Below are 27,429 nucleotides of genomic sequence, written 5' to 3'. Positions count from 1 at the left end.
GCCGCATTACAAAAAGCCGAAAGTGCATAAAGGCACGAATTATAAAAGACCGAAACCACATGAGACCCAATCACAAAAAGCCAAATAAACTAGGCTTTTTTGTTAAAAATACTGAATATAAACTAGATTTATTCGGATTTTTCTTACTTTGTTACACAGATAGTTGAGAGCTACGAGTTACCTCGATTGTACAATTTGCGATAGTACTATTGCGCGTTGAACCATTACGTTTTCAATTTTACTAATGTTTTCTGTAGTTCAATAACGTGATCTTTTGTATAAATTCTCCGAAAGAAATTTCGGAAAATGTACTTTTTCACCGAAATTCTTCTTATTCACATGGTGCTAGTGCTTTGAATTCCGGTCTAAATTCATTTATATTGTGGTTTAAAGTCTTCTTTCATGGTAATGCGCATGATGAGCGTATCTGGCCGACATGAGGCAAAGTGAGGAGATATTGCTTTCTTGCAATGGACACGTTTGCTCGGTATAAGACTGAGAGGCCTTCTCTGGCCGTGGGGAAAGATGCGAGGCTGCAAAGCAAGACAGTGCTCTCTAGGTGGCTGAATTTTACTCCCGGCCCGGTCAGGGAAATTTTTCGATTGTAAATTGTCCATACTCGCACACGTACTACTGCAGGGCCTTTTATAATTGAATAAATTAAATGAAGACGTTAGAAAGACGGTCAGAATATGTTATGGTTATATTGAAGTCATATTTATACGGTATGACGTATGATTTTGCCTCTACATTGTTGGAATAACCGTGTCCGGCGACTGTTATACCAAATGGATATCTGTAATATCAAATGGGGTACTCCATATCAAATTTCCACATAAAATAATATAACTCTAGATCGGTCTAGAATCCGTCCAATAATCGTCGCTATATTCATAGATAGGTATAGTATTACAGTTTCATTCAATATCTGAGAAATGAACATCACTTCGGTGTGTTTTATCGGTTTCGTATTATCATATCGTTTTTAGTATCAGTGTCGACAACTTTTTCTAAAAATGATTTAACATCATTATTTACCTTACGGGGACCGGTCACACTCCCCAATATCGCGCACGGTTTCATATAGCTAAATTTAAACGAATTACACTGAGGAAGCTAAGGCAGACTTTGTTCATTATTTTCACTAGGTAATGCTGTTGTAAAGGAAGACACGTGCTCGCTCGCGGTCGAAATTCATTAAAATTATGCAAGGTCTATTACGCAGGCCGAGACGACCAAAACGACTCGCCAGTTACATTGTCTGTAGTTGGCGTGGGCTTGCATGTTTCAAGAGTCGATTGTTTCGCTCGGCTCCCATACTTGGTCGAGTAGATCTACAACAGGTGGCAATTTTCTCGATTCGACTTGCCAAATAGGCCTTTGAAAATGCATTTCTCTCTAGACGGAAGGTCGACTCGCCAGTCCGACTTTTTCGGCAAAGTTCCCCAGCAAACTCCCAAGGGCTGAGTCCGGACCGGAGTTGAACTTGAATGCAATCGTTGAGTAGTAACAGTTGTAGAACAGCGTTCGAAGCTGTGTGAGGCGTTCCCGTCGACTGTGGACAATTGAAATCGGGTTAGACGTTATTGAAACTCGTTTTGTTTTGTATATTTTAGTTCATACGACTCACATGGCGTACAGGTCCAGCTGATTAGGGTAGTACTCTCCGTTGATGGTTGAACAGCAGCTGGTTACCTGACTGGGGTGATGTTGGTTGGCATTTGGTGTCGAAGCGTTGCTTGATGATGGTCCAGGGATGTTGCCGCCACCTGATAGATGGAACAGCGACGAATGACTGCTACCGGATTGGCCATTGTTAGAACTCTGATAGTGCTGCGGATGCTGATGGGGATGGTGATAGTGATGCTGATGATGTGGATGATTGGGGCAGTTGTGTCCGGGATTCCGTTGTACATGGGTATGCATTTCGTTCACCGATTCGGCACTGCGGAGGCTTCCGGTACCGGTGATCATCTGCCAGCTACCCACCGAAAGCGATGACGAAGACTCCTGACGTTGTCTCAGCCTGTTCTCACTTGGCACTGTTACGGGACTAGTTCTGCATTAGTGAAAATAATTTGATTAGTTGCCATTTTATAAAGAAGACCGAATGCTTATCTGGCCTAGAAAAATGATCATGTTATGAAGTTGAAACGAAACGGAATGAACCGAGTCACCAAAGACAAACACTTATTTACTTTCGAATTAATCATAAAAAATCAGCTAGGTAGATAGATGCGCAGCACATGAACATTCCTATTCTACTGCAAGCTGGGACAATCCTTTGTTGAGAATTGATACAAATAAGGATGAAGATAATCAGTTTGTCGCTGACAATAGCCTAGGTTCACGATCAGAGATCGAAGCTACTCTAGCTAATACCGACACAGCCAAAATTGATGAATAGACGTGGTATCAGGTACTGCGCATTGATGCCGCTAGACGTAAAAGTCTCTCTACACCGATTAGAGCTTCCAGACCAATTGCGCAAGATCCTGAATTTTTACCGCATATAATTGTATGACAGAGTTACCACATACTGTGTTCCACAGGGATCGATCTCAGGACCGGTATAGTTGAATGTACGACGGAGTACTGCATCTGAAGCTCTTAGCTGGTCTAAAAATCGAAGGGGTTTGGCATAATATACATATGATTCCAAATTAATTGCTGTTTGGCATAATTCATATGCAATACCAAATTTTAAGTTAATCTAATCTTGAATACATTTAAGGCTTCTTGTGTCAAGGTTTAAATGAACAGCTGAAAGTAAAAGAACTGCACATGCAATAAAGTAGGGAAAATTACAGGAAAAATAATAAAAGCTTTGTTATCATGGCTTTCAAAAAATAGTCGGTTCGAAAATCCTTCGAAATTAACTGGATTAATTAAGGGCTGGATATTATTAAGCTTATACAACACGGCAAACTACGGTGGATTGGACACGTTGTTCGTATGCCGGAAGAACATCAAGCGAATATAATATTTAGTAGCGAACCCGGAAGAGGCCACAGGTTTCGTGGAAGGCCGCGCACACGATGGCTTTTTGCAGTTGAAGAAGAACTCAGGGCGCTCAATAATGTTCAGGGCGACTGAAAACGATTGGCCCAGGATTGAGTCCAGTGGAGAAGGATACTCCATTCGGCGTAGGTTCATCGAGGAGCTGTAGCCCATCAAGTATAAAATATCAAACAAAGAACTGCCCACGTTTCAAAAAAGGGTAAATTATAGGAAGTTAAAACGATAAGGTGATAAAGTGAATTGAAAAAGAAATAAATAAATAAATAATCCGAACACTCGGTTTTAAATAACTATTTGGGCTTTATTCGTGAAATTCTTTCCATAGGATCTTGAATTTATTTGTAATCTTGATCATCAGAACTGAAAACCGATGGAATTTTTAGTTTTAGGGTGCAAAAACGCCAGTGTTCGGAATATGAGTCATGTTCGGGATATGAGCCAAAACGGTACGTCTTCAGCAGGATATATTCACAATTTTGCTTTGTGCCGTTTTGCGGTGTACGCGTTAGTCCGTAGCGGCAAGACGCGCGGCTACAAAGCAAGACCATGCTGAGGGTGGCTGGGTTCGATTCCCGGTGCCAGTCTAGGCAATTTTCGGATTGGAAATTGTCTCGACTTCCCTGGGCATAAAAGTACCATCGTGCTAGCCTCATGATATACGAATGCAAAAATGGTAACCTGGCTTAGAAACCTCGCAGTTAATAACTATGGAAGTGCCTAATGAACACTAAGCTGCGAGGCGGCTCTGTCCCAGTGTGGGGATGTAATGCCAAGAAGAAGAAGAAGAAGCGTTAGTCCGTAATAAGGCAAAATGTGTTATTTTGCTTTCTTTAACAGTTCGTATTTGCCCGTTATAAAGCAAAACGAGATGTTTTTCCTTCTTTACATGCTCGCATTTGCCCGGTATAAGGCCAAATGAGTTATTTTGTCTTATTCGAATACTCGCATTTGCTCGGGTGTTGGCCGCAAAACCGTGGTTCACCGTGAAATGGTTCGCCGCAAAATAGTACTATCAGGTTTTAAATTTTTGACAGTAGACTGGTATAAAAAAAAAAATGTAGAACAGTTGCTGGGAAAATGAATGTTTCAAAATCATATTCAAACTGCAAACTGCAGCTAAGGAGGCTGCTGTTCCTACGCGTAGAATCTTTTCAAAGAAGAAGGACATCACTGATGAGTTGAAGCTGCTGATTCGGCTGAGAATCCTGCCTGGAAGGCAGTTCATTCGGAGTCGGAAGTTCGGAACCCATTGATTGGTGCGGTGGTCAACCATCTAAACAATGCCATCACAGCGACAAGCACAGAACATCGATCCAAGAACCTAGATAACAAAAAAATGGGAAGTTGACCCGCAACCTCCGGAACACGGTGAAACACAGTCCCCGCTAAACGTGAATGGTAATTTCGTAGTGAGCCCATCACAGAAAGCTGAAGCATTCGCAATGGCGTTTGCTGCTGCCCACAACAATGAAGAGCTGAGCGATCCTGGAACGTCGGCCGCCGCGGAAGATGCAGCCGATCAAGTTCGTACACCAAGCCCTCTCGTTCCTAATGCTGCTCTGGTAAAACCGAAAGAGGTGAAGTCAATCATCCGCACGTTGAGAAATAGCAAATCTCTCGGGCAGGACGGGATCAAAAACACTTGAATCAAATAACTTCCAAGGATCAGTGTTGAGTCCGATTCTTTACAACGCTCTCACTTCTGATATAATTATGCATTCTTTGCGGGTGTCACTGCGTTCCTGACGTCGGATGAAGATCCACAAATCGTTGTCACCCACCATCAAGCGGCAATGAACAACCTCGAGGAATTCCAACGGAAGTGGCGTATCAATGCTGAATGCTGGAAAAACCCAGTCCATATTTTTCACCAGGAGGCGCGTCGCTCGATACTACCTCCGCAGATCGATCACAATCAATGGCCAACCAACTTAATGGGAAGACGAAGGCAAGTAGGTATCTAGGAGTGGTGTTTGATAAGAAGCTCAAGAAGACAATTATGGAGCTTTACAATACACCAGGCATAGGTGTTTCGACGCTGTAGTCAACCAGGTATCCATGTAGGTAAACTTGAACCATAATTTTTTTTCTACCCACTTACCCTACTTTACCTTACTTGATTGATTGTACGACATTTCGCGGTAAAACATTCCGCGGTTAACCTTTTCGCGGTGTACCAGTTCGCGGTCTACCACTTCGCGTTCAGTATCATATCGCGGTTTATATTATTTGGCGGTTTACCATTCCGCGGTTAGTACTATTCCGCGGTGAAACTTTTCGCGGTCAATACCAATTTGCAGGTTTAATTTTACTAATGTTACAAGTAGTTCAATAATGTGTTCTTCAGCTTTGAAAAGCCTAAAAATCTACCTAATTATTATGTAAAGCGAATAATCATTGAGTTTACATTCTTCTTCTTATTGGCATTATATCCCCACACTGGGACAGAGCCGCCTCGCAGCTTGGTGTTCATTCAGCACTTCCACAGTTATTATCTGCGAGGTTTCTAAGCCAAGTTACCATTTTTGCATTCGTATATCATGAGGCTGCGGTAAGACGCGCGGCTACAAAGCAAGACCATGCTGAGGGTGGCTGGGTTCGATTCCCGGTGCCGGTCTAGGCAATTTTCGGATTGGAAATTGTCTCGACTTCCCTGGGCATAAAAGTATCATCGTGCTAGCCTCATGATATACGAATGCAAAAATGGTAACCTTGCTTAGAAACCTCGCAGTTAATAACTGTGGAAGTGCTCAATGAACACTAAGCTGCGAGGCGGCTCTGTCCCAGTGTGGGGATGTAATGCCAATAAGAAGAAGAAGATATCATGAGGCTGACACGATGATAGATACTTTTATGCCCAGGGAAGTCGAGACAATTTCCAATCCGAAAATTGCCTTGACCGGCACCGGGAATCGAACCCAGCCAGTTTACATTAGACTTATATAAATTCAAATCCCAACAAAAACAATGTTTTGAAGCAAAACATATTTGCAAATACGACTACCGGCACCGCAACGAGGGTGACAATGGGTCTGGGGGTGAGAATGGATCATCACTTTCACCGGCAGTCTGGAGGTCAAAGAGCAAAATCGTCCAAAAAGGTCTCTTATATTTTAGTCTTCTTGCCCTCAATCCAATCTAAAAGCATTCTAAGTGGTTGAAATAGTGACCCATTCTCAACCCCATTTGACCCATTGTCACCCCCTACGATGGTATGTAAAGAATGCGAAACAACACACTTCGCCTTATACCGGGCAAATGCAAACATTTAAAGAAGGCAAAACATCACATTTTGCCTTATACCGGGCAAATGCGAACATTTAAAGAAGACGAAACAACACATTTTGTCTTATACCGGGCAAATGCGAACATTTGAAGAAGACAGCACATGATATTTCGCCTAATGCCGGCTAACATTTAAGGAAGATACATTTTGCCTTATGAATAATTTTCAGTTTTTTCATCTTCTAAGTTCTACCAGAATACCATAGCCTTTGTAGGTATTAAGACAGCGACCTTTATCATATGATATAGTGTATCTTGGTGACAAAGCTCACACATCTAATTATCATATTGACAATAATGTATATGTCTTTTGGAAATAACATAAAATAATGCGTAAAAGAAAAGAGAAAAATACTTGAAAGGGAAACGCAATGAAAGAAACGGCCATATAAAGAAGAGAAAATTAAGAGTTGGTAGAAAAGAATGGGGGCCCTCCTTAGCCGTGCGGTAAGATGCGCGACTACAAAGCAAGACCATGCTGAGGGTGGCTTGGTTCGATTCCCGGTGCCGGTCTAGATAATTTTCGGATTGGAAATTGTCTCGACTTCCCTGGGCATACAAGTATCATCGTGTTAGCCTCATGATATACGAATGCAGAAATGGTAACTTGGCTTAGAAACCTCGCAGTTAATAACTGTGGAAGTGCTTAATGAGCACTAAGCTGCGAGGCGGCAATGTCCCAGTGGGGGATGAAATGCCAATGAAGAAGAAGAAGAAAAGAATGGCAAACTCTTAAAAATACAAAAAAAAAGTTAATAAGAAGATAAGGTAAGTTTGAATACCGCAAAACGGATCACCGCGAAACGGAATACCGCCATATTGTATAAACCGCGAAACAGATTACCGCCAAATGATACAGACCGCGAAATGGTACACCGCCAAATGGTTTACCGCGGAATGTTTTACCGCGAAATGTCGGACAACCACTTGATTTTTGTCGTGAATATGGAGTGATGATTTTTAACGTGTAGCATTAGGCCATGAACGTGAAAAAAAATATCACAAAAATGATGATTATGGGTTTACCTTCTTGGTGGCGGTGGTGACCATTGGTTGTTGTGGTTAGAGCTATCTTGAGATATACATCCAATACTGCTACTACTATCATGACTATGCGCTGTGAATCCGTTATTGCTGGAACAAGTAATACATTTTGGTCAACATAAACGAAAGCAACAAAACCCCATCGGCTTACCCGTTGAATGAGTTAACACTATCATCTCCATTACAACCCTGTGCACCTCCGTTCTTCCCTAAGCCCATACGGTTTGCTATTGCTATACTATTGCTTGCCCCATCGCTGGTCAATCCAATGCATGTTTGTGTATCATGCATTGAAGAGCTTCTCCCACTTGTAAAACTGGAAACCGAGTTCAATGAGAGACTGGAACCCCGACTTTCCCCATCCAGCAACAATCCATCGAGGATGCTGTCGCTGTCTGTCCGAATCACGTCTATGCTACTGCTGCCGCTGCTGTGCTGGCTTCGGTATCTAAAACACAAATTTGCAAACGAAAAGTGTTATAGTAATTGTAGTTATAACTAGTGTGCATCTTCATAGATTAGTGTGTAGCTAAGCAACACTCTCCATATAGAGAATGTTCACTAGGACCGGTCATGGACACCTGAATGAATCAATTAGTTGATCATTCAAACTCACCTGTGAGTTAAGACACTGTATTCTTCGTCGGTGATATATTTGAGTATGTAGAAACAGAAGTAGAATATGACCTCGCCCTTGCTCAACCGATCGGGCAGATTGTGACCGAACAGAAACCAATCGTAAGCGATCGTAAAGTAGAGCATCTGTGCCGCATCCAACGACTGATGAATTTCACCATCCGCCCAGAGCGAAATTCTAAGCAGCGAAACGAACAGCGGTGTGCGATCCCAGCCGCTAATACAGTGAACCAGAATCCCCGTGCTGTTCTCCTGCAGATACTTGAGACACAAGCGGAGGTAGTTTTGAGTTATCTTCACCAGGTCCCACTGTTTGTAGTTGGACCAGTCGATATTTAACTGAGTAGTGACGGAGTCCTCCGGAACCCGTATTCCCGCATCCACGTACGATTGGTTCCAGTCGAATATCAGCCCCTCACCGTGATAGTCGTTGTCGCGATACTCCCGGAAGAACTCGCAACCAGGATAAGGCAATGCAAGTATTTTGAAAAAGTTATACCGATTCTCTTTGTCCACTTTCTCCGATGAGGTAACATTTACCCAGAACTTCACTTTTTTGTTTTCCACCATAAAATCGATTATAGTTCCTACGTTAAGAGCCTTCAATAACCGAATGTCTTTCCTGCGTAGTCGCCCGAATAAGGGCCAATCTTTGGACTCTGATTCGTCTGATGAGGATTCCTCTTGCGCTTCATACGCTTCGTCTGGTTTAAAAAGAAGCAATGAATACTATTTTGATTGAAATATTAAATTATGTAGAACTTACCTTCTGGTTCCGGTGGGGTGGCTTCCGCTGCATAAGCAAAGTATTCATATCCCGAGCGACCGTAAAGCTCTGGTCCGCCGGACAAAGTCGCTGAACGACAAACATATTTCCCATTGTACAGAATTACTGGCAATGGAAAACGGGATCGGCACCGTGCGAATCTCGCCTTAACTATCATATATCGTAACCGTTGGCCATCCAACTTTCCATCGATAATGACCTGGTCACGGTTTGGAGGCGAAGCTCTGGAATTCGAGCTACCGCCAGTACTTGCGACACTCGGGTTGCGGCTGTTGTCTGTGTTGTATTCGCCATACGCACCGGGAACATTTGGCCCAAAGGGATAGACCCGTTTCACCTCCTGCTCGGGGATCAGTAGTTTGACCGGATAATGTGCCGATAGTTCTCCGTTAGTATTGTGAATATCGACCACGCTATAGTCCATTCGTAACAACATTCCGCATCGATTCATGATTTCTTCGGCCTGAGAAGTTGAAAAAATATACATTAGAAAGACTTTTTAGGACATGACTGATAACTAATTTCGTTCGGCTCCTTATGGACGACCGTAGTTTGGACAATATGTTTCTCATTAAATTGCTCTTTGATAGTTTTCGACGTGTAGGTACAGAATAAAATCCAACTTCAATGTATCTGGGAATAGCGATGTCTTTCTCGTGCATTATTACAAGGTGATCTATAAGTGGAATGAATGTGAATGTGGTCCAACGCCCTGGGGATGATTTACTACCAGGACAGCTACAACACTGTGTCGATACACTGACACAAAGTATACGTAAAGGCAATAGGATCACTCCAAGTCCAAACTTTTAACCCTTAAATGCGCAATGTTGTTTTAAAACAACAAACCGAAAATACGTTAATAATTTTAATGGTTATTTACGTTAAAAATATTTCCGACGATTTCTAAAAAAATCGCCTTGCGCCTTTAAGGGTTAATAGAAGGCTCGGAGACCCATAGTATTATCTACCAATCAACTTAGCCTGATGAATTGAGGTGATGTCTGTGTGTGCTTAGTTGCGAAAAGTGTGTCTACAAAATTTGTACAAATACACACATACAGACATCACCTCGGTTCGTCGAACTGAGTCGATCGGTATATGTACCCAATCATAAACTGTGACACAAAACCCCTTCAATTAATCGCTGTTGAAAATCTAATGACAACACCGAGATTCACAGCAAATCCCAGGGGTCACAAAGAAGTTCCGAGCCGCGTTCTGGCCAAAAATTACTAAGTGGTATTTTTTTACTAAATTCGTCATTTCATGACGGATCATGCATCTCTCGACGAACGAAGTTTCAAATTTTTCAATATTTTATCTCATTCCACGATGATGCTCACGAAACATAGTCAAAAGTTTCCGAGAAAAAGTGACTTTAGTGACTTGGGGTCGAAAAAAGAGACTTTTTAGGGGCCGTACACATATTACGTAAGCACTTATGGGGGGAGGGGGGGTCTGTCAATATCTTATGCGCCATATAAATAAAAAATCTTTTGTATGGAAAAAATCTTACATGGGGTGAGGGGGGGTCGAAAATCCCAGAAAAATTGCTTACGTAATAAGTGTACGGCCCCTTAGTGACTAGTCCGAAAAAAGTGACCAAGTCACTAAAAAGTGACCCGCTACCAGGTCTGCACCAACCCAACTGATCAGCTGAAACGTTGGATCGAGCACTTCAATTCAAATACCTTCTTCAAGTTTCGACACTCGACCAACCATCAACATCTCGTCATCAGCCGCCAAGGGTGCGACGCATTACCCACGTCAACTCCGAAGCTACATCATTGCAGGAGATTGAAGCAGCCAACTGAAGCATGAAATCCAACACGGCTTCCGGGGTCGATCGCATTTCAGCAGAGATGCTCAAAGCTGACCCCAAACTATCTGCGCAAATGTTGTATACTATTCCACGATATCTGGGATGAAGGGCATCTTAGTGGAGGTCCCAAAAAAGTGGATCTAACTGTGTGTGACAATTGGCGAGCCATCATGTTACTGTGCATTGTTTTCAAAGTTCAACAGGCAAGGCTTTCGATCATCTGAACCACGAAAATCTGTGGGGCGCTCTAAGACTCAAAGGAGGAGGATAAAATCGTCGTCCGCATCGAACCGCAGTACGAATCTTTTACGTGCAGAGTCCTGCATAACGGAGCTTTATCTGACCCGGGTAGTTGCTGGTGTTAGACAAGAATGTATTCTATCTCCGCTACTGTTGCTCATCGTAATCGACAAGATCATAGTGGGTGCGATAGTGGGTGCGAGTCTACGAAAATTGAGATCCAATTAGATTAGTCAACACACTAAATTTCAGGGTGTCGACTCAAATTTGAAAATGAAATTCCCTGACTTTCCAGACCATTTCTCGAAAAATTCCAGGTATAAAAAATGTGTATAAAAATCTCTGCATGTTTGAATTCTGTCCATGTTCTAGGGTTACTGGAAGCCTAATCACTTCTAGAGGCAAAACATTAAGGATATGTAGAATTTCGTAGGTAATTCTGGTCGTTCACAAAGAATCAAGTAAATACGCAGAACTCCTGAAAGGTTTTCATAATTCACATCTTTCCAAACATTGATTATAAACATTCTGGTGCCTTCATCCACCATTGGGAACTCTCATGGACCCTCTGGAACGCAATAGACCTCCAAGACTACTGACACGACTTTTATTGCCCCGACTTTTAAACTCTTCCAAACCATCGTGGAGATTCTAGAAATCCTTCTAAATCGTTAAAAAAAAATCTTACAGGTTGGGTATTTTCGTGGACATCGAGAAACCTCCATTGGCTCAAAAACAATACTTACGGAGTAAGAATTTTTATTCATTCTCTGTGGAGTTAATGGACTTCTATAAATAGTCACGGACGTTGCAATCTTCCAGATAATCAGGAATTCAATCCCTCCAAGCTCACATAAATCCATGCAGCACATACAGTAAGCCCAGAAAAATATTCTAATCATGCAATACTTGAAATATTTTGGACTGAATATTCTCAATTCGTTTAATATTTGCCGATTGTGGCCTTTGGCAATGGCCCCATGGAAAAATATAAAAAATAGTCATTTTTGTGAAGAAGTGGCATAGCTAGGCTCATATGCTAAGGGGAGCACAACCTACTCCTCAGTATATTTTATCGATTTTTAGTTTTTTACCAAAAGTGAATCGATAGTCTTAGAATTCCAACATTGTTTTATTTATAAAAAGTTCAACTACTATCAACTATATGTCAGACAAGTATAACACCAACACGCAATGAAATTTTGAAAGGAACAATGAAGGGAATAATTATCTTCACAAAAAATACTAAAGCATTTTCACTAAAGTAATTTCTGGAAAAAAAATCTCAAAGATCAACCAGAATATTTCCTGATAAAATTGTAAAATAAACATCAAAAGCAGCGAATGTTAAACTGAAACATTATTATTCACAACAACATTTTCCTCCGCTTGCGACCAAGAATGGTTATGGAGTTTCGAGAAAACATTTTATTAAGACCACCGCCACCTACGTGCATGAAGTAGACCATATGACCATATACCATATCCACTATCATTTTCTCTACATGACTAATAATTTGACCACCTAAGGACATGAGGATCGGCCAATGACTTTATAAGCCCATCATCAAATGGAAGTTCACGAAATGTTTTTAAAACCTACAGAATCTTGTTTGGAGATGATGCCGATGCTGTGGTGTATTGTCAAAGGTCCACAAAGATAGTATTCGGCGTTTTCTTTAAACAAGTTTCTAAAAATATAGTTGTTGGTTGTAGGTTGAACATTTTTGATGATTATTTGTGTATCGGTTCTGAACTATTTTCATCAAAAGGTAATAGTACGTTCAGATTATGAGCTATATCACTTGATATAGAGCATCTTGGCATCAGTGTTTGTACATCTAGTTTTCACTGTAAATAATGCATATGGCATCTCATGTCAAGATTCGCTATATCAAGTGATATAGCTCATAATCTGAACGTAGTCTAATACTATCGACAGACATATGATTTCTGTACAGTGATACACGTACCATGTTGTACGCGTACAGCAGCAGGATGACACACATATTTTTTACCATTCGCTGTGTTACTATAGTATTATTTGCGTTACATATAGATTTTTCTTACAAAATAATAAAAATTTATTTTCCATTTTTACATGACCTGTAAATATATTATTAAAATGTAAATAGGGGGAATGACGGCTTTGGCAGGTTTTGTTCTATTATTGGCAGGGGTTTTTTTATGATTGACAATGCTCAAATTTGGCCTAAACATTCTTTGCATATCAAATAATATTGTGGCCAAATTTCATAAAATTTGGTCGACAAAAACCACCCTGACAATAATAGAACAAAACCTGCCAAACCTTCCTCCTACATACTTTATTAAAATCCGGCCTTTTGCTGATTATTTTATACATTTTTATTGTTGTTCAAAACACACTTGGTGAATTTTCGATTGATGTAAAGAAACACTACTATCTGTAAAATTGCTAAAAAGTAAATTTGTCGTTATCAAAATTATTATATTACAATATGTACAGCTTTTTTAATTATTGATATTGACAAAAAATGTAAAATCCCTATTTACGCCCAAACAAAATCCCTATTAAAACTGTTCCCCCTCCAATCGTGGAAACTCTTCGATATGCAAAATTTTCTGGCATTATCCGTTGTCTTACAAAATATGTAAGTATTTATTATTATATTCTTTATTATCGTGATTTAAAAAAAAATGTAAGTGTTCAGTCTGAACAATCACTGTGATTTTTTTCATTCTTCGGATTTTGAAAGCGTTTTCCTAATTTTGTAGATCTTTGCTAATTTAAGGATAGGTACTCACATTTTCTGATATCCCATTTTCTTAGATTCTACCCAACAAACATTGGAGGTGGGTAAATCGATTATATGGCCAAAAGTAGTCTTTTTCGGCTAAAAAACTAGCTTATTCAGCTAAAATTGTTTGTTGGGTAGAGCTTCGATTGGATCATTGTCATGATCTTAACTTTACAGAATATCTTCAGACACGTTTAACTCTGTGAATCATACAAATTCTTTAAACCCACATCCTTTAAACCCTCCCGGGTAATCAAATACTTCAGATTCCTTAGATTCCTGCGTTATTCAGAGTTTGACAAATAATTTCAGTATTCGTTGATTTTTCAGTACATATACGGAAAAGGCCAAGATTCTCAAAGTTATTTAAACCTCCATTCTTCAAGTTCAGTAGACCCTCTAGAGTGCCAGAGGTTTCTTTTTCCTTCTGGTTTTTCGGATGTGGTCCATTTTTTTAATCCAATTTCTTACGATTTCCATAGCTCATCTAGAATTTACTGATTTATCATGTGGTAATGCGGGACATTCTCCGGGCAATTCGGATCAAGCAGGCTGAATCAGTGAATCCAGGACTGTAATATTAAAATTAGTAAAAGGATTGATGGAGATATCCGTGCTGTTAAGTATTACTTATTGTAGACGATGAAATATTCATTTAATTGTTGGGAAATAATTAGTTCAAATATAAATAGAAAATATGTTGACGTTTCCTTTTTATAAGAAATATTTACAAGAAACTAAGAAAAAAGATCAGCGTTCCAGACTTGTCTGAAACTCAGAATTCAAAAAAGTTGATAATAGCAAAAGAAAATTATTTAAGGTCATCAAGTATAACCAGGACAAACAGTTACAATATTTTATAAGTATATGCCTACTGAACAAATCATTTAGTAAATTCAGTGATATGATGTGGCATATAAATTTGTAAAATAAGTAGTTTGAACTAAAATGGAATATACTAATATATCGCAGACGAACACGTTCATTGGTCGTTTTCATATTCCAACAAGAAAAACTCATTTTTTTTATTATGTTTTAACGTCAGTGATGGGTAGTGACCGCAACCAGATGGCGCCATTGTATGCGTTACTAGCATTGCTTGCATTCAAATTTGCTTTGCGCTGTACCTGTAACGTTGTATACAACGGGCGCAGAGCAGGGTACGTATCAGCGTAGAATCATCATTGCTTGGGTAATACCAACGTGATTCTGGGTGACAGATATATGATTTTATGCTGTACAGTGATTTTCGCATCATATATCTGTCACAAGTATAATATGACATATTAGAGTTGGCTACTAATCAACAATTTAAATTTATCGAAATAGATCGGATTTATTTCCAATTTCCAACTTATTCGAGTCAGGTACGAGTCAGTGGAAAAAAAATACTTAGTCGACTCGACTTAGTCGAGTCAAGTACGAGACACTGGAGAGGACCTTACTGTTGCGGTCGAAATACGTATCTGTCAAAGGTACAATAAATCAGTGGAATTAAAAAGAATTGTACAAACTCGTCTTATGACCACTATTTGAACGAACTTTCAGAACTTCTTTTGTTTAATGGGAACATGACTTGAACGCTACTGAGAAAACTGCAAAAAATCAAAACTACCTCGACACAATGGCCCGTATGAATAAAAAGTAGTAAAATCTACAATATGTAGTTACTACTTTGTAGTAAGGTCCACATGTAGTAAAGTTGCTTTGGTATGAATAATAAACTTTTTCGAACATAGTAGTAAAAACTAATTTCAAAAATAAAAAAGTAGTATTTACTACAAAATACATCTGTCAAAATTTGATTTGTTTATGTTTTGTTGTTGTAGTTGTTCCCTATATGTACCATATTTATTGAAAGTTCAAATTCAAATGAAGTAAAAAAGCCTAGCATGATGGAAATTTTGATTCTGGGGCCAAGAATCTTGATATTTTTCATCGCATTGCTTGAGTTCGGGAATTGAATCCAACGGTCAGTTTTTTCGGCAATTTTCCGACACGCTGACGCTTGCTCTGGTATATGTATTACATTCACGCGTTTTTTTAACGTAATTAATTTTTACGCAACTATTTTAAATTTGGGATCTATGTGGGTTTTCACGCGGTTTTTTTTTATTATAGTCAGGGTAAGTAAAAAACGCAAATAATCGATTATAGTTGAAATCATTTCGACTGTGGTTTTTGGAATCTGCTGTTTTGTGTTACACGGATGTATAGATCGCATTTGCCGTTCGCCACTTCTCCTCGTGATTCGATTCAATTAACAAATGTTTCGTCGAACATTTTACGTCCACTTCCAAAAATCGATACACTTAAATCGGTTTTCACGTGGGGAACATTTTAGACAACCGCGTAAAAAAACTTCAAGAAAATCTGTATAAAAACCCGCGTATGTCCAAAAATTTCGAAAATAATTCGTCGCGTAAAAACGACCTGCGTAAAAAAAACTAGTAAAAACCGACCCCATCGTATAAACTTTGATAAATAGCACTAATCGTATCGTTAATTTAATTTGCGGTGGTTATTTCAATTCGTAAACACCTTTTACCATGTAGGCAAATTTAAATCCAGGCGATGGAATAACTTTGTAGCAAGCTCCTGAGCAGACTACAAATAATTTGTAGTATTTACTGCTTTTATTCATACCAACTGTTAAACAAGTTCCACAAAAGTAGTATGTTCGAAAATTGTAGTAAAGTAAACGAGCTTTTATTCATACCGTTTTGCTACAAAAGTAGTAAATACTACATAATTTGCAGTAAAGTGTGGATTACTACTTTTTATTCATACGGGCCAATACCACTCAAACTAAATAATCTAAAATATTAAAGGGGACTTTTTATAAAAAAAAATATTTGGATCAGGCTTCAACAGTGACCATTTGAAAAACGTAGCTTTGACACCTGTATTATTGCTTTGTCAGTGAAACAAACTCGAATGCCATGGTATGTATGGAATGGGCCCGGAATAGACTTTTAGTCTAGAGACTGTCACCGGTCCCAAGAAAAAGCTTTTAGCTTGATAGTAAAAGTCATTGTCGACTGTAACTTCCTCGGAGTATTGTTTATCGGCTATTCAGTCTGATGACTGTAGGATATATAATGGACATGACAATACATGCAACAGTTTCAAAGGTTTTTGACACGTTTTCGGGTTTATTTCTTTATCGTGTGAAACGCATAATTCAACCAGAGATAACGTGTCAAAAACCTTTGAAACTGTTGCTAGATCTAGAGTGGGCTATGTGGTAGTGTCAGGGCCTGCAGATCAAGAGGTCCACGGTTCGAACCGCCGAGTAGATAAAGATGTGTGTCCCGATGGTTTTGTGGTATGGCAAGCGCCTTCCACCCAAGAGGTCAGCAGTTCGAATCTAGGAAAATTCAGTGTACGGAATTTGAAGCGTATAGACGCATATTGAGCGCTGCAATATTGGTCCAATCGTATCTGGACGGAATCAAATACTGAGGATGAATCCCGAGTACCACAATGACCAGTTAAAACGCTAGATTAATTTTGCTCCGAAGTTTTGGTACCTTTATTGGACTTTTTTTCAATGGATTCAGCGTGTCCTTAGTTTAACATTTTGCTCGAATTAAAAAAAATCACTATAAATTTAAATTTTCAATATTGGGTTTTGTGATTTTTTCCCTGACCTCAATCAAAATTCCCTGACTTTCCCTGACATTCCAGGTCCAAATTGAAATTCCCTGACTTTCCCTGACTTTCCAGGTTTTTCCAGGTAGTCGACACCCTGATTTCGAATGTTCAACTCTAACGTGAAATATGTGTTGTTATACGGTTATACCCCAGTGAGACTTGGGTATCAGCCGAAATCACGCAGAAACTGCAAGTATTCATCAACCGATGTATTATAATTCGAGCCTGGTGGTCTCACAACTGGATCTTGAATGCTGAGCTCCATCGACGATACCATCAGAAACCGATATCAACAGAAATTCGATAGCGTAAATGGAGGTGGATCGGCCACACATTACGAAAGAGTGGAGAAGAAATCCGCAATCAAGCGTTAGACTGGAATCCAACAGGACATCACAGCAGGCAGCAATTCCAGGGGGTTGTGGCAGCGTAGTCTCAAAAAAGAAATAAAGAAAGTCGACAGGAATCTGACCTGGGCCCATGTCTAGGCTAAAGCGGATGAAGATCTTTTAGGTTACCCGATGCACCCTAGGGGTGCTGAAGATATATGAGTGAGTGAGTTTGGATGGTTCGTAAATAAATTTATGAATATATTTTCCTAAGTAGATGTTGAACTAACATTCCTTTCCTTTCTTCCATGATTGTAAGGACTAGGCCATGTATACAACTGCTTCTTTAAAGATATAGATACTACAGTTAAACCTCCATGAGTCGATGTTCTATGACTCGATATCGACTCATAGAAGCAAATTATTCCATATTAAAAAATATTTTCTGGGTTACTAAGATGGTCCCTTCAAACAGCATCACAAGGTTTGTGTATTCCACATCTCGATATTTCCTTGAGTCGATGGTCCCTTCAATATCGACTCATGGAGGTTTTACTGTAATTCCAAGTGTCAGTTTGCCACAATATACATTAGTTTGCTCTGTTGAGCATCGTATAGCCACCCACGATTTATACAATCACCTATATTACCATATCATTGTAAAAAGCGTTTAACTTCACGCAAAAGTGATACTCATTTTTTTAATAGAAATTTTTTTTAAAAATAAACGAATAAATAAAAGATCCGCTACCAGCCCTGTCGACAGTCCGAAAATGACAACACAAATCAAATGCATCAAAAACATTAGTTGCGCACTTACATTATATACATAGCTTCGAATAGATTGATTTGGTGCGCTTGCACTCAAGTAGAGGAAATGACTCAAACATTTCGGAGGCCTGTCTGCAAGATTATTATTCAAGAAGTAATGCATATGGGATGTTGTTACTGATGCGACCTTCTGCTAAAGAAAAGACGCACTACGCGTTTTGTTCTATACGATGCTTGCTTATTATGTGACCTCCAACTTTACCTTCAAACGAGTGTTCTACTAGTCTGAGGAGATTTTTTTTGTGATGACAATGATAAACAATAAAGATCACCTTCCCCAAACTAATCTAGGTGAATAGGTTAGGGTTGCATTTTTGCTCTTTTTTCAATACAACCACGTTACAGCACATGACTGCAAGTGGGCTCGCGGTGGGCTATCACAACACTTTACTGTTGCAATTATCCGCAAGCCAACATCGTCGTCAACATCAAACAAAACCATCCCTCCAATATCAAAATTTTCTTTAACATCAGTAATACCAAAACCACCAAAATTAGGGAGCTCTGTCGATCAAGTCCAGTTATACTTACATCGCAGTCCTTCGCACGATACATGTTCTTGGAGAAAAATTCCAGCAGCTGCTGGATGTCTTGCTGCAGTATTTCGGACATTTTCACTGCTGCTGCGCCACATTTACGGACACTTTTCGGACGTCGTCGCGACCGCGAAACAAAATGCCTTTCGGGAAAAATTTTGACCCACGAGTTTGAACAACAATGGTTTTATATCTTCTAATCTTCTAATGATGATTTGCAAAGTGCGAAATAAAACACTTTCTTTGAGACTTTTCTCGACGACGCACAAAAAACTTGCCACCACAACGCAACGATCCACTTACGCGAGCTGGCAAAGGAAAACAAAACAGAATCTCTACAAAGTTGTCTTCTTTCTGATGGCGGCGTGATCTCTCGCGCCTCACAACTGACAAGGTCCTAAAAATGTATAGCGTACACACGCTCAAACACGTTGGACCAACATTGACTCCGCCCCCAATAAAATGCTTCGGTTGCTGCTTTGTTTGATCGTGTGTGAAGTTGTTCAAACACAAGGGTTCTTAATTTTGATAATTTTGACGATAGCCCCTACTATTTTGACGTAAACTACGTCTAAGGGGAAGACTCGGATACAGGGTGTAAAATGAAAATTTGAAAATGGGAAACCGTCACGAAATCATGTAAGATTTGTGACATTAATAGGTCCTTTATCTTTCAATGGAATTGAAAGATTTATATATCAATCGATTCGCAAACTCTCCACCAATTTGCCAGTAGTATTGAAACTTTGAATTATCAACGCTCAACTATTGAAAAATTTATTTCTTTCATGCATCATGCATCCCCTATACAGTGCGTTCCAATCCTTGGTAATTGCCTACTTTTAGGGTATTATCAGTTATTGAACTGGGGTGTATGAATGGGGTGGACCAGCCGCTAGACAGGTCCATACTCCCCCACAGAGTGGGAGATGCTGCTAAAGCTGGGTAGTGATGTTGATGGGATGGTTCCTTCTCTTCTACAGTGATCGTTCGCTAATTGGGGCACGACCTCACCCCAACTAGCGAATGCCGTTCGCTAATTGGGGCGTTTTGACAAGCGTCAATGTTGTTTACTTTTTGCATTGAACAAAGAAAAATTTTACGCGCCAGAAAATATCGATCCCGCCAAACACGGAAACAAAACGTCAACGCGTTTTTGACATAATATTCTGACGTTTAGCTGCTTTTTAATTGGGTTTCGCCCCAATTAGCGAACCCCCAACTAAAAAGCGCCCCAACTAGAAAAACCCCAATTAGCGAACGTTCACTGTATATAGAGCGGAATAATAAATTGGTTCAGTGTATTGCGCATAAGCCCCAAAATTTTATTCCCACCTTTGGGTTTCCGCGCCGAGCACTCAGCGCCAGACTCGGCGACAAGGAGATAGTGGTCAAGTTGATACTCCTGATTTTTTGACAACTGATGTCGATTGGTTGTGTGAGTGCATCGGTGTCAAAAATTAGAGCTTTTAGCTGAAAATTTAATTGACAAATGCACATTTTGACAGCAATATAGATGTATGAGTGAATAAAATGTGCAAATGCTCTATCGCGGAAGTAGTCGCTGAAGACAAGTGTCAATGGCTTCAGTGACGAAACGAAAAGTTTCAATGCAAAAAGCAATACTATATTTGGTTTTACGTAGTTTACGTCGAGCGGTCGTGTCTTGTATACAACCCCAACATTTTTTGGATGATACACTGTTTAGTGTCGTTACCATTCAAAAATGGTCTTTTTGCAAAGAAAAAAAAGCTTATCATTGAGGTTACAATCACTGTTACTGTATAATAATAATCGATCGGAGTATGATCAAAACTTAATAGGGTAAAATGCCCATTTTTTTTTCCCCTGTTGGGTATTTTAATCACTGCGACCATTTGTTAGATCTATTGTGATATATGCCCCATTTCATATAGCTTTGTCAAGTTGACGCATCATTGCTATGTAGAGCAATTGCATCACCTTGACTACCAGCATCTTCCCAATACGGTATTATGGTTCTGATGAATCGCACTACCAAATTGGGACTTGTTCTCCAAACTTCAGAGGGTTCTATCGAGGGTTCTATCAGCCCCCTGTTGAAGAACTGTAATCTTTTTCTAAAAATTGCCGGACAATGGCATAACAGATGTTCCGAGTCTTCCACATGTATACCGCAGAAGCGACATACATCATCTTGAAGTTTTCCTAGCAGCTTCAAGTGATAACGGCTCGGGCAATGGCCTGTTACAAGACCTGTATATGTGTTAAGATCTTTTTTTGAAAGATCTAAGATTTTGCGAGTGATAAAAATGCCCAATAGTGGACCCCCTAGTAGCAGAATTTTGCTCTTCCAGTCATAAGGAGTAGAAATTTTTAACATATTAATTCTGTTTGGTATCTAATAACAAGTTCTGCATCTCCTCTTCACGATACATACACTCAGCCAAGAAAACTACACGAAAAAAAAACTTCATAATGAATGTATTCGGCAAAACACATACATTTTTGCCATTGTGGTTTCTCAATAAAACATATGTCTATTTGCAATGAAAACAATGCAGCATTGCATAAGATAATCATAACATGAAACTTATACATTTCATATCGACTGCTAATAAACGACCCCTCCCCATGGCCACTGCGAGTTAGACCGGGACCATCGTCCCTAACCCCTAATCCCAAGGCGTCAAGCGACCCGTGCCGAGGGGATGCATGGCCAGGGGGGTGAAATAATAAGCTAGGCCTTTAACGGAGCCTGTGGGGTACCTGGGCACCCTCCACAATAATTGTCCCTTACCGCGTTATGCTGGGCTCTGGCGTGGTGGACCTCTTTTCCCGAGCAACTCGTGGGACCAAAATGGAAAACCAAGTCAATTCTTCAATTAGTGGTAGTAGTGTAGGCGACAACCCCTTCGCAAGAGGTGGGTTGTTCAGGTCTCCGCCTAGGAGGCCAGAGGCAATAGTCGGCAGCTCAGTGCGCAGCGCCAGCGTGGGTCACTCAACCTTCCTCTCGGCTATAAAAACGCCGGAAGGGGTTATTGACGGCCCATGGCTTGTGAAGGCGATGAACCGCAAACGCGATGGGCTTTCGGCCTTCGAGGTGGCGACGGAACAGCTGGACGCCATCATCGAATTTGCGTCATCGAAGCATAATATCAGCAAGGACCTCAAGAGGAGCTTGCAGAAACTTCGAAAGTCGATGCTGGACGCCAAGCTGGAGAGGGCGGTCGGGACGGCCAAGTGTAAACCCGTGAAATCGGTGGAGTCGAGGTCTACCCAGACTGAGGCCCAAGGATCCGCGGACTCGGGCAAGGTCGAGTCGACCGAAGGTGTGCCAGCTAAGACGGTGGTGCCAAAGTCTACCCAGACTGAGGCTCAAGTATTTGCGGGTACGTCGGGGGTGACTACTCCAACGGAGCAGACACAAAAACGGGGGAGACAGTCTCCAGGGATGAGCTCCTGGGGCCGCTCCAAAACGCGGAGGGTTACTACCCCGAACAAGGGTAGTGGGGCTGGGAAGCTGAACCCCGGTCAGGTACCTCCAAAACCGGGGAGGAAGGACCTGGAAAGGTCCGTCCACTCAGGCAAGACGGTGGTAAGGGGTTACGGCAGGCTGAAAGTTCTCAGCCGCACCAGACCAGGGAATAAGAGGGAACCGCCGCCTCCTGGACCCTGGTCAAGAACAAGAGGAAACCGAAGACGTCAAGGGCCGAAAAGAAGGCCCAGGCGAATGAGGGTAGCAAGAAGTCTAGGGTAGGCGCCAATCGCTCCAGGGGCGATGCCCTAGTCATCACGGCGGACGAGGCTAAGTACTCGGATGTTTTGAAGGCGATGAGGAGTGACGTCAAGCTCGGTGAACTCGGCGCCAACGTACGTCGAATAAGACGTACCCGGATGGGCGAGATGATACTCGAGCTGAAGCGGGGCGTCTCGCAAAAGGGAGCCGCCTACAAGAAGTTGGCGGAGGAGGTCCTAGGCGAGATGGTCAAGGTGAGGGCACTCACGACGGAGGTGAATCTAAGGGTTAAAGACCTGGACGAGATCACTGAAGTCGAAGAGCTCGTCACGGCACTGCGGCGACAGTGTGAAGTGGAGACGCCCACCGCAGCCGTTCGGCTACGGAAAGGTCCGGCAGGGACGCAGGTAGCATTGGTTCGGCTATCTGCAGCGGACGCCTCCAAGGTAGTCAAGTTAGGGAGCGTCAAGATGGGATGGTCGGTATGCCCTGTGCGCATATACGAGCAACCCGAAGTTTGCTTCAAGTGCCTGGAACCGGGGCACAAGCAATGGGACTGCAAAGGCCCTGACAGAAGCAATCTCTGTCGACGCTGCGGATTTTTACTTACTTACGGATCCTGTACACCTCCGGTGGTGCAAAGGGCCGATTTGAAAGATCTCCATCCTGAGCGTTGCCCGGCTATCGCTTTAACCTGTTGCCAGGTTAGATTTCGGTCGACTTCTTTTATTTCTTTATTGAGGCTTCGCCGCCATGAGCCTCTGGGTCTGCCTCTGCTGCGATGTCCCGCTGGGTTCCAGTCTAATGCTTGTTTACAGATTTCGTTTCCGCCCCTACGTAGAGTGTGGCCGACCCAGCCCCACTTCCGATCCCGAATTTCTGTTGCTATCGGCCTCTGGTGACATCGACGATGCGGATTGGAGGGACATAAGGCACAATGCTGCACGAACCCTCCCAATTGTTTGATTTGTTCCAGCAAAGCTGTGAACAGCAAGCACCCCATGGGGGGCTCGATGTGCCCGGCGTTTAAGCGTGCTGCAAAATCAAAGTGCAGGTAAAGCAGCTGGCTTGCTCGGCTTCGCCCGAGTGTTTGGTGTGCGCAGGTTTAGAGGAAACGGCGGAACACGTGTTGTTCGTGTGCTCACGTTTTCGCGCAATGCGTGACCACATGCTTGCCACATGTGGTCTGGACACTACCCCGGACAATCTAGTTCGGAGGATGTGTAAAGACGAAGTTGGCTGGAACGCCGTTTTATCGGCTATCGCCCAAATCGTCTCGGAGCTACACAGAAGGTGGCGCGTGGACTCAAGGATGGCTAGTTCAGGCGCAAATAAGAGGTGGTCCAAGGGATCGGAGTCGGCTTCATGGGTCATACCGGTGGTCATGCTCTGTGGTCGAACTCGATCCTTTTATCGAACAAGTGGCCGCGCGAAGAACAACATGGTATCGTCGCTTTCGCGGCGTCGGTCAACCGGGCGGGTTCTGAGCCCGAGGACGGAAAGGGGTCCTCGTCAAGGCTGGGGCAGGCGTAGGCCTCGCGTCGGCAAGTCCCTCTGTGTGCTGGCGAATAGGCCCTATCGCAGAAAGGTCAATTTGGGGTGCACGCGGCATCATCATTCTTGATACCAGTCGTGCAGAGGGAAGCAGGCGCGAAGTCGACCCTGCCCACCTTCCGAGGACATAGGGCGTGGTAAGGCCACTTGGAAAGCCGGCAATGCGCTGGCACGATACCATGGTGTTCATCTAAAAAGCGAGTCACGATGTTCGATGCTACAAGGACACGCAGCTAACCTCGAGGGTGCGTCATGCACTGGCCCCCCTTTGAAGCATTACTTTCTGGTTGTACCGAAGGGACGATGGGCTTGGCGGCAATGGAAACGGTTTAGCTGGTCGGGGATGCAGCCCTGCCTCCCTCATTGGAGGTGGCCCCTAACCCAGCACTTCCTGGTCAACCCAGGATGTCTGTTGAGCAGATTCCCCCTCCATTGTTTAGGAAGAAAAAAAAAATAAACATAATTAGAGATTTTGAATAGTCCATATAACGTTAATGTATGATTTTTATTAGAGAAATAACGATAAAATCAATGGTTTTTTTCTGATATCAATTCATTTTTATTTTAAAATCTTGGAATCATTTTAAATCCGAGAATCGCACGTATTTGGTTTACCTATTATGTATTTTTATTGACTTAAATTTGAATATAAATTTTAACGCGTTCTTCCTGTTGATGCTGTAACGAGATCGGATTAGTTTCCAGAGGAATACACGAACTGCATCCATCCGGTGCGATGTCGATCCGAGTCATACTGTCCGTACCTCCCGCAAACAAATCGTTCACTAGTGTTGTGCTAGTGTGATGGAAACTCCACCTGTGTCGCTGGTTAACTCTTTGTACTGCTGGTCGACTGCCGGATGGTTTCGTCCAGCGAACCAGCTGCGACTATATACCTCGAAACAAAATACCACCATAATTTGGATCGGGATCTAGCTTGCGTGTCTACACATCCCAACATATTACCAAGTTTCCGTTGGATCTTGACTCCGCTATGGACGACAACGCAATTGTCGCACCGACAAACCATCACAATTTCGTTTCTGGATCGCTGAAAAAAACAAATTTTCTTTCAATAAATATAATCACTTGATGTCCATAAATATGATATTAATTACCTGCCAGGTTTTTCTTGAAGCTTTTAACGTGGGTTTGGCACCGATGAAGGATTTACAACAAACATTCCATGTGCAAATTCAATGCGGAAATATTCCTCGATAAATAATTTGCAAGTTTCTCTGCAGCAGTTTTCCTCTGGCTGACCTTTTTTTTCCATTTCGCAACGTACATCAAAAGTATAAGTTCCGCTCAATACATTTTTGCCATTTAGCAAAACTTATACTTTTCATTCAATAAGATAATATGCAATATAAGCACTCTAAATAAATTTGATTCAGATTTGTAATGAAAATTATATCTTATATCTGATGGTTTACATGAATGGGAATTAATATATAAAATCATTAAATTTTTTTACGTGTAGTGATAATCATACGAATATCTCATGTTTTTTTGCTATAAGAATTACTTACAAAGTTTGTACGATTTTCTTATGAACCGTGTGTTATTTGACCGAGAATGATTTTCATAAGTTTATCTTATGAAAATATCAAGATTTGTCAGAGCCCATAACGAAATTCATAACTGAATCTTATGAACATCAATCATTCTTATGCCTATGAAGGACATAATATTTTCAACACGATTGTGCTTTCTCACGAGATCAAAAAAAAATAATGCTACAAATCATTTTGAATATAACATTTTATTCTATTTTTTCTGATTATTTAATAATCTAACTAATCATATGCACTTTCTTATTCGTTTGATTTATTTTTCGTTGAGATGGTATATCATATATCATTGCACCAGTTGGAAAACTCGAGAGTCTCATCGTCGGTGTTTCCCTCTTCTGCTAGTGCGAAATGTTGAATGGTACTTTTTCCTGAACTGGTGTCTTGCATCGACAAACTTCTGTAAATATAAATTTTGATTTTAGATGGATAGAATGACAGGATAGAAAACTTCAAAAAGAAGAAAAATTTACTTACTTTTCTGATCTTCCAATTCACATTTCCAACTGATTTAACTGATCAATAATAGAATTCAAAACTATCCCGATTGATGGCAAATAGATATAAGATAGTTTACAATCGCGCATGTCGAAATAAATATATGCCCGCACACCGCTAGTGTATACCTGTAACCGTTCGGTTTCATGTGATTGACTTGCGGCTCCACCGCAAGATTTCCTTTCTTGTCCCACCCTATCCATCCAAACCGACAGCATTCAATGAGAGTGCAATCGCTCACTTGTTTTGACAAGTAGATAATTCATACACCATTTCCATCCGTTCCATATCAATGCACGTTCATGCAAACGATGACACAAATAGCGAAACATATGAAAATGTCCAAAAGATTTGACAAACAGAGGTCACTACTAGTTTTGATCAGAACATACATACAAAGGTCGGAGAATATGAAATGTCAAACTTCGTATTTTGGACGAAGTTTGAGCTCCATCTTAACACTCGTTTTATAATAAATACCTCAGCCAAAGGCAATGAAGATTCTCTTTTCTGTCGTAACCTCCGAGGAAATCGTAGTGCGCGTCGTGTATTAATTGTTAAAAATTGTCACAAAATTGTGTGTTTTAAAAGCTTTGTACCTTATTCTAAGTGGAAATTGTGTCCTTAATACTAATAGTACGGTGAAAATAGTACGGCAAAACAAACTACAAAACTATAGTACGGTTAGAGAAGTTAATTGTAAACGTAAAATAACCTAACCTAAATTATAATTGTAATGTTTCTTATAGCCTATTATACATTTATGCCGTCTAAAACTAAGAAAACACTACTGTGAAAGTTATGTGCAAGAAAAAGGTAATTAAACTTAGTTTAGTCAGAAAGTGATAACAAAATCCGACTGTCACACGATAGGTGTAATAATACCACTTGGCAGGTCCACGAATGGGCCTTTTTCTTTTACTTACAAGCTACATCCACGACAGGCTCTTGGTGGCAATCCAAGAGGCCTAATCCTCACGCACGCTGATTTCAAGGTTATGTTACCTAGCTCGAGGACCTCATTCCGAGCGAAACTGCCATCCGGCATCTCCCACAAACGCCGGCAGAAGCACAGCGACAGAATACCTATTGTCTGAAGACGTGTATTGTTCAG

At 41.1% G+C, this 27,429-nt stretch overlaps 1 protein-coding gene across 1 annotated transcript; it reads right to left on the bottom strand.

The window, feature by feature from the left end:
* Positions 1 to 680: 680 nt before the first annotated feature.
* On the bottom strand, positions 681 to 19,297 carry LOC134212483 (myotubularin-related protein 14-like). Its single transcript, XM_062690388.1, has 7 exons — positions 18,967 to 19,297; positions 8,753 to 9,236; positions 7,967 to 8,690; positions 7,502 to 7,798; positions 7,333 to 7,440; positions 1,631 to 2,059; positions 681 to 1,555 (listed from the first exon to the last, which is right to left on the bottom strand). Exons 1-7 carry the CDS (start codon positions 19,045 to 19,047, stop codon positions 1,399 to 1,401), a joined length of 2,280 nt encoding a protein of 759 aa, XP_062546372.1. The 5' UTR covers positions 19,048 to 19,297; the 3' UTR covers positions 681 to 1,398.
* Between the last annotated feature and the right edge of the window lie 8,132 nt (positions 19,298 to 27,429).

This window comes from Armigeres subalbatus, chromosome 2 (assembly GCF_024139115.2).
Source record: "Armigeres subalbatus isolate Guangzhou_Male chromosome 2, GZ_Asu_2, whole genome shotgun sequence".
Lineage (NCBI taxonomy): Eukaryota > Metazoa > Arthropoda > Insecta > Diptera > Culicidae > Armigeres > Armigeres subalbatus.
The sequence above is the reverse complement of the archived record's forward strand: the minus strand, read 5'-3'. Positions and strand labels throughout refer to the sequence as shown.